At 42.7% G+C, this 6,927-nt stretch overlaps 1 protein-coding gene across 1 annotated transcript; it reads right to left on the bottom strand.

Annotated features, from left to right (window-relative positions):
- Positions 1-1,426: 1,426 nt before the first annotated feature.
- UBE2B (ubiquitin-conjugating enzyme E2B) lies at positions 1,427-6,208 on the bottom strand. Its single transcript, XM_009995488.1, has 5 exons — positions 6,132-6,208; positions 5,378-5,403; positions 4,235-4,324; positions 2,797-2,885; positions 1,427-2,001 (listed from the first exon to the last, which is right to left on the bottom strand). Exons 1-5 carry the CDS (start codon positions 6,155-6,157, stop codon positions 1,873-1,875), a joined length of 360 nt encoding a protein of 119 aa, XP_009993790.1. The 5' UTR covers positions 6,158-6,208; the 3' UTR covers positions 1,427-1,872.
- Positions 6,209-6,927: the final 719 nt, after the last annotated feature.

Consider the following 6,927-nt stretch of genomic DNA (forward strand, 5'->3'; position numbering starts at 1 on the left):
GGGCCTCCCGGAGCCGCCGGGACGCACCGGCCCGGCCTGACACACACGGGTCTCCTCAGCTCCGCCAGCCCCTGCCACATGGCGGCGGGATCTAGCGGGCAGCGCGTCTCTCACGCACCAAAGCAACAAATACCGAACGGGAGGCAAAATGTACAAAAACCTTGGAAGTTTGGATGAAAACCAGGCAACAATTTAACACCTGTGAACAGGGAGCTGTGCGCCGATGCTGCTTGAAGCCGTGTAACCCTGCCCTGCCAGCGGTGCTGGGATTGTATCGCCAAAGTCAAAAGGCAAACTGGGCCCTTCAGGGTTTCTGGTAACAACGGGACACAGGCTGGAGAGCCTTTAAACACCAATTCACTGACTGAAGGAAAGCAGAGTGACTTAGCAGGACTGTAGTCCAGTATTAATTAGCAGTGGTTGTGAGTAGTTTTATGGCAATCCTACCTAAGGTGCAAGTTTTGCTCCACAAACAACTGACACAGAACAGCCTGACTTGCATTCTGGTTGCATTTCTAAACTCCATAGTGCTGCTCCCATAGATTACAAAACAATTTCAGAAGCAGGCATGAGGTGTCAACTGATGTCCCTGTTTCACTGCATCAACAAAGATAACCCTCAGTACTGACTATTGCAAATAAACAAGGTTTCCTCTTCTAGCTGAAATAAACTTCCATTGCATTTTGGGCAATTCCAACCTCTATTTTGGTACGAGATCCATGGGTTTAATACCCATCATGGTGGTTGAAATTGTGCCAAAGGGATTACAATTTTGTTGCTGGGAGAAAAGAATAAAAGCCTGAATTCTTTAGCATGGTAAAAACAGTATGAATTGCAAGTCAGAAAACCACAAACTTCTTTAAAACTGGGCATTTTAGGGTATGTGGAACCTCCATGATGAAGCCAGGTGACCTGAACCATGTGGTACACAGCCCAGTTCCACAGAGGCCACTGCAGCTGCAAGTGTGTTCCCTGCTGGTACTGATTAACTTCCCCCCTGCCCCCCAGGGGAAACTAATGGGACACCTCTTCAGGAGGGATTCCAAACTCTATTACAGTATCAGGATGGGAATATAGAACAGATTTAGACAACATTTTACAAATTGGTAAAATACAATCTCCCTGAAAAATACAAGTTACCAGAATACATGATCATCAAGCCTGGCCCTCCAGGTCCTGTTTGCAGCTCTGCAAACTTGGACCTTCAGCACAACAGTTTTAGTTGGCAGGTACCAACACTTCTCTTCCTCATACAACTGAGGAGGCAGAATCAAGTTCAGCTCTGGTGCAGAAGCAGAGATGTCCAGTGAAGACAGTTACATCATGAATTGACTTTTCTGTTTGTAAAGTGCATGGTATAATTAGGATGCACCAAAAAGAGAACTAAAAATGAGCCCTTTGAAAGAGATACAGAGGGAGAGCAGAATGTCTTACACTAAGGTTATGTATTTAACAGTTTTACATGAAATATTTATATATAAAAACTTTAAGTGCTTTTCTCCAATTTAAAAATCTAAAGAATTCAAAAATAAGGCATCCAATATTTGAAAAAGTACAGATTTACAAAATGTGTATATTCTGTCATGAAAACTCCACACCAACATTATACACTTGGAAAAAAAAAATTACAAACAGGATATATTACAAATTTATGCAGCAATAACTTAGTTCATACCATGCAATAAAAAGTACGTTAATCAAGATACACAAGCTTTTAAGTTTCCTAAACTGGAGGGCTTAATTTTGGTTGCAAATGAGTTTTTATGCAAATTCTTAGAACTGTGGCACTTGAAAATTTCGGGTAGCCTTTCTTATTGAGGGTTAAATGGTACATGATGATGAGGAGGAGGATGGGGAGTCATGGAGCAGGTGTTACGAGTCGTTCCAACTCTGCTCGACAATGGCTGAAACTCTCTTCTCGTATTCCCGCTTGTTCTCCTGGTAGAGCTGTGCTGCCTGGCTGTTGGCTGGGCTGTTGGGGTTTGGTTCATCCAGCAGAGACTGTGAAGAGGGGAAAACAGAATGTGAGACCAACCAGCACACTGTAAGTCAGGGAAAAAAAAAAAATCACCTTCAGTTTTCAAACCACCCGCGTTTCAGGAAGGAGACGGGACTCAGAGGAGCCCGATTTAAAAACAAAGTTCAGCTATGGTTAGGGACCATAATTAATCCAGTGAACCCCAAGTTACACACTGCAGGAGCATTAGCACTGCAGACACTTTGTGCTTCACAAACCTAACATGGTCCTTTGTGCCAATTCACAGTATGATAATTGATTATTTGGTAATTACACTTCTATTCAGGACCAAAGAGGGGCTTTCAGGTGCCTGCCACAAAACATCATTGTAGAAACAATCACACAGGAGAGAGAGAGAGAAAAAAAAAAGTCTATTTTTGCTGTGCCAGGCCATTTTTACTGATTGCAAGTAAAGCAGGTTTCAGCAGTATAGCCTCCTTGAGGACTTCCTAAGGCAAGGTTAGTGTTTCAAGCACTAGGCAAATTTCTACATCTGATGCCCTATCCTGACTAAAAACAGTTAAAAAGGAATTAAAATCAGTAACTCCTTCCCTCTAAGTAATATCCAATGGCAGCTTGCTAGCTCCAATTTAGCCATGACACAGCTCAGCACCGTAGCCTTTATTTGATCTAAAAAGCTACTGCTTAGCTAAAGGAATGTGTGAAGCCCCCCTTGATACAGACACCCGCTGTCCCATCCCCGAGCTGTGTATTCTGGAGCAGAGACTAATTATGCAAACATGCAGCATAATTATTTGCTAAAATAAATACAAAGTTACCTGAATTGAAGTTAAAATAGAGGAAACATCGTATGTTGGACTCCAGCGATTCTGTAGAATATCTAAACATATGCTGCCATCTGCATAAACTGCAAGCACAACACAGGTCTCACTTAGAAACTATCAGATTTAATTTCTTGTTTGTTCATTACGTGCTGTTCAAGGCAGAGTGACTCTGCCAATGCAGACTGTGCTTAAATTAATGCTTTAGGAAAGAGAACAGCAGTTAGGTCTTACAATTCCCTGTAGTTTGATGCCTGTGTTTTGAAGGAGATCTACTGGAAGCAAAGGAACATTCAAGGGGGGAAAGAAGAAAGGTCTAAAGATTATGGCACTAGCACAGGAACTGTCAGATTTGGTTTCCTGCTCCTCTTGTGTGACTGGCCCAGACGCATGCAGAGGTGAGGGCTGCCAGAGAGCAGTGAGACATGTACTGCAAGAGTGGAACCCACTGCAGCAGCCCAGAATCTCCCAGTCTGGACAAACTGAACACAGGGAGCTCTGGTCCTGCTTCCACATACTCTGCACTAAGGCAGAAAACACTGACAAGGCTGCCTGGAATCCTGCTCCTGTCTGGATACCTGCCAGTAGACTTACTAGAAGAGCCTGTATGAACTGATCTGCCAGTCCAGCTCCCACACCCTTGTCTTCTCACTTGTTCTGATCAATAAAATCCCCAAATTTCAACCCCCCTGTCAGAGGCACATGGCCTGCACCTTCTCCTGAAGCTGAAGGAGTCACAGAATTGAGTCACCTCTGCTCTACAGGAAATGCTGGAATGGGCTTATGCTTCAATGCTCAAATTGAACTTACACCCCTTTGCTACAGAGGGGCCTGGAAACCAAAAGGCATAGTTTGTATTTTCTGCATGCAAGAGTAACTGGATCCAAGCCAAGTGCTGGAGCAGGAACTTTGGCACTCCCTCACCAGGCTGTCCCCATCACTGGTTTGAGGTGAGCCTCCTCCTCCTCTCTACCCCTACCTCCTCCTTGTGCTGTACTGGTTGGTCCAGTGAGCCCAGCCAAGGCACAGACTGGGCTGAAATGTCTCCCGACAGAAATAAAGTAACATTTGGCACAATCGGTTCCCTCCTCCAATTCACATGGTGGCTGCACAAACATGACTGCTTAATGGAAGAGGGCAAGAATCTGCAACCTGAAGTGCCTCTTTAAGCCAGTCTAAGTGCAGCTGCAGCTGAAAATGCTCACAGGCTTTGCTACTGAGGCTAGATATTGATTAGGAAGAGACAGAGAGCTGCTTCTTAATGGCATCATCATTCTTAATTTTTCATCAAGCAGTTGCTGTCCCAGGCATCTACTTAGGGGGTGGCAATGAACAGAGATGGAGAGCTGTTAAAGCCTTCTGGAGCTACACAGAACACATGACCACACCATCATATTTAATGGGTATTATGGCTAAATAAAAATTATTTACTCACCATTTGGATGGAACATTTTTGATAAAAACCGAACGGTTGGAGGCTTATTTGGATATTCTTCTGAAAATTCTATTACTAGTTTAAAAGTACCTGTACAAACAAACAGAAGTACAATCAGATAATTCACAACAAAAGGAAACCTTGAGGAACATAGACAACAAGTTAATTTATGTGCTCCATGATCAATATTTCTTCTCACCATTATATAAACAAACAACACTGAGCCTGGTTTATTTTCCTGTATTTCAAGTGATAACAGAGCTATGGAACCACGACTTGGGGACAGTGACAAACCCAGCCCAGCAGCAGCCAGCTAGGAGCCTGGAGACTCGCTGTATACATGTCAAAGGCAGCTGGAGCCAGCAGCAATTATCACACCACCCTCCCATTTTTCTGTGACCCAACATCTCAGTTCCATGGACTTCAGTGACTTTAAGGTGTTTCATTATGAAGGCACTGGTGGTACCAGCACAAACACTGGAATTTCATCACCAGCAATCTCAGTCTTTGGAGTTCACAACTGATTCACTGAAAACCTTTCTTATGGATCAGTGAATAATTTACTCTAACTCCTCCAACCCAATGCAGAGAAAAACCCATCTGCTGTCAATTACTGCAATAATACTATAATTATTAAACTCATTATTCCTCAAATGCCTAAGGGAGGTTCATTACACACCAACTTTCATGTTTATGTACAAATTTGGTATTCCCTCCCCCTGTGTTCTATATTCAGAACAATTCAGGGCTTTTCACCTGTTCTTCATTAGAACAGAGATGAATCAAACATGCCACAAAGATGGAACCAGAAAAGCACATGGGCTTGTAAAGCTCAGCTGTGGAGATGGGAAAACATCTGGCAGCAGGAGACCAGCTTCCCCCCTAAAGGCTCTACTGTGTGGGTACAAACAAGTCTTGATAGCACCATGGCTTTGCAGCACTCTGACCATCAACCATGTATGCCAAGACACTGCTTACATCAAAACATGTCTTTTTACAGCCAACAAGACCTTAATCCTTCACTTGCTTGGTCAGTTTGTTTCAAATTTTATACAGGTAACATCGATTACTTTTTCAAAGCAGAACAATGTTAACACTGGCAATATTTGTCAGAAGGACAGGATACAGGAATTAGCTGCTTACCATCTTCAAAAGGTGTTCCTTCTGGCCTGAAAAGATTTAAAAAACAAACTCCAGTTAAAAATGATAATTATCTATTTTGAAACATGCACAATTAATGCTCATCTTCTTCCCAAGATGTAAGTACAGGCAATAAAGTAAATATTTAGAGATGTATCCAGAGGCAACCTCCAAGATCTGTCATATCTGAGACACTTTCCCACAGTCAGTCTGCAGGTGGAGACACCTACTTGACCATCATCCCAACCAATACATGGGCCATTACGTGACTACACTGGAATTAATGAGCAAATTACTAGCAAGGATAGCTCAGTTTTATGGAAGGACACTGAGCCAGTTCCTGCTCTGTAGGATATGTCATGTCACTTCCTAGACAGAACCTGTGCCTCCCTCAGCTGGGAATCAATCCAATCACCACTAACACATCTGGTTTTAATGGCCAATAACATGCAGCTCTTCTGTCCTTCCAAGAGCAAGCCTGCTTTTTCATAACCAAACTCTTACACAGTCTAACCTATTTATTAAGCCATATGCAAGCTTTATTGAACAAACAAACAAAAACAAAGGAAGAAATGTTTCATTTTTCTTTCCTGCATATTACCCCTAAAACCAGATTTTTTTCCACAACAGCACACTTGGTCATTTTTCTAAGTCTCCTGACTGTATGTACATAAAAGAATAATTGTAAAAATAAAACTCAGGTTTCGTCATATTTAGCCCTTTGATACAGAATTTTATACTGATCAAAAACTCTTACCCAAATATAACAGCATTCCATTGCATGATGTTATTCTCAGATGGTGCACCACTGACACCCACAGGAGGGTCTTCTTGCAATCTAAGAATTACAAACACAGAATAACAAGGCTTAAATAAATGAAATAATTCCACCTGCAAGTTAACAGCAATACCCAGAGTTGGTCAATATTTTTTCACTCCAAATCAGAGAATGCACGAAGCATTCCACGCAGATTAACAACACTCCAAGAGAGAAACACATAGCAGGGTTTTCTCACCTATAACACCACAACACTACGATGGCCCAAAAGGTTAGATTAAGTGTTCAGGGAGCAAAGCATTAACTCTAAGAACAGTTTAAAGCACCACGTGCAGCTGGGATTTACAGTGCTACACAGTGAATTAGGAAAGAGCAATTGCTGCTGGCTGCCACAACGAAGAGAACAAATTACAAACAGGAGCTGAACTCCAGCCAGTGGCACTCAGACAGCACACTTGAGGGGACTAAGTGCTAGGGTCTGTCAGCAGAGCTCTTCCTGCAACCCCAGATCCATGCGTGCGATGCAGCTAAATTTGGAATACGCCTATTTTGACTGGCAAGGCAATTGCTTCAGAAGGGAGTGAGGGGAAAACCTGCATATTGATCCCTCTTACCAGTTCAACACGTGTTTACCTCTAAGGTAAGTCTGGAAGCATTTTAAATTCTTTTTAGCTCCCTAATCCATGGCCCAGGGAAAAGCACATTACGTACTGAAAGCCACACAAACCTGGACCATACAGAATATATGTACTGCAACCAAAGAACAAGATCCACA

This window comes from Chaetura pelagica, unplaced genomic scaffold (genome assembly GCF_000747805.2).
Source record: "Chaetura pelagica isolate M959 unplaced genomic scaffold, ChaPel_1.0 scaffold420, whole genome shotgun sequence".
In the NCBI taxonomy this organism is placed as follows: domain Eukaryota; kingdom Metazoa; phylum Chordata; class Aves; order Apodiformes; family Apodidae; genus Chaetura; species Chaetura pelagica.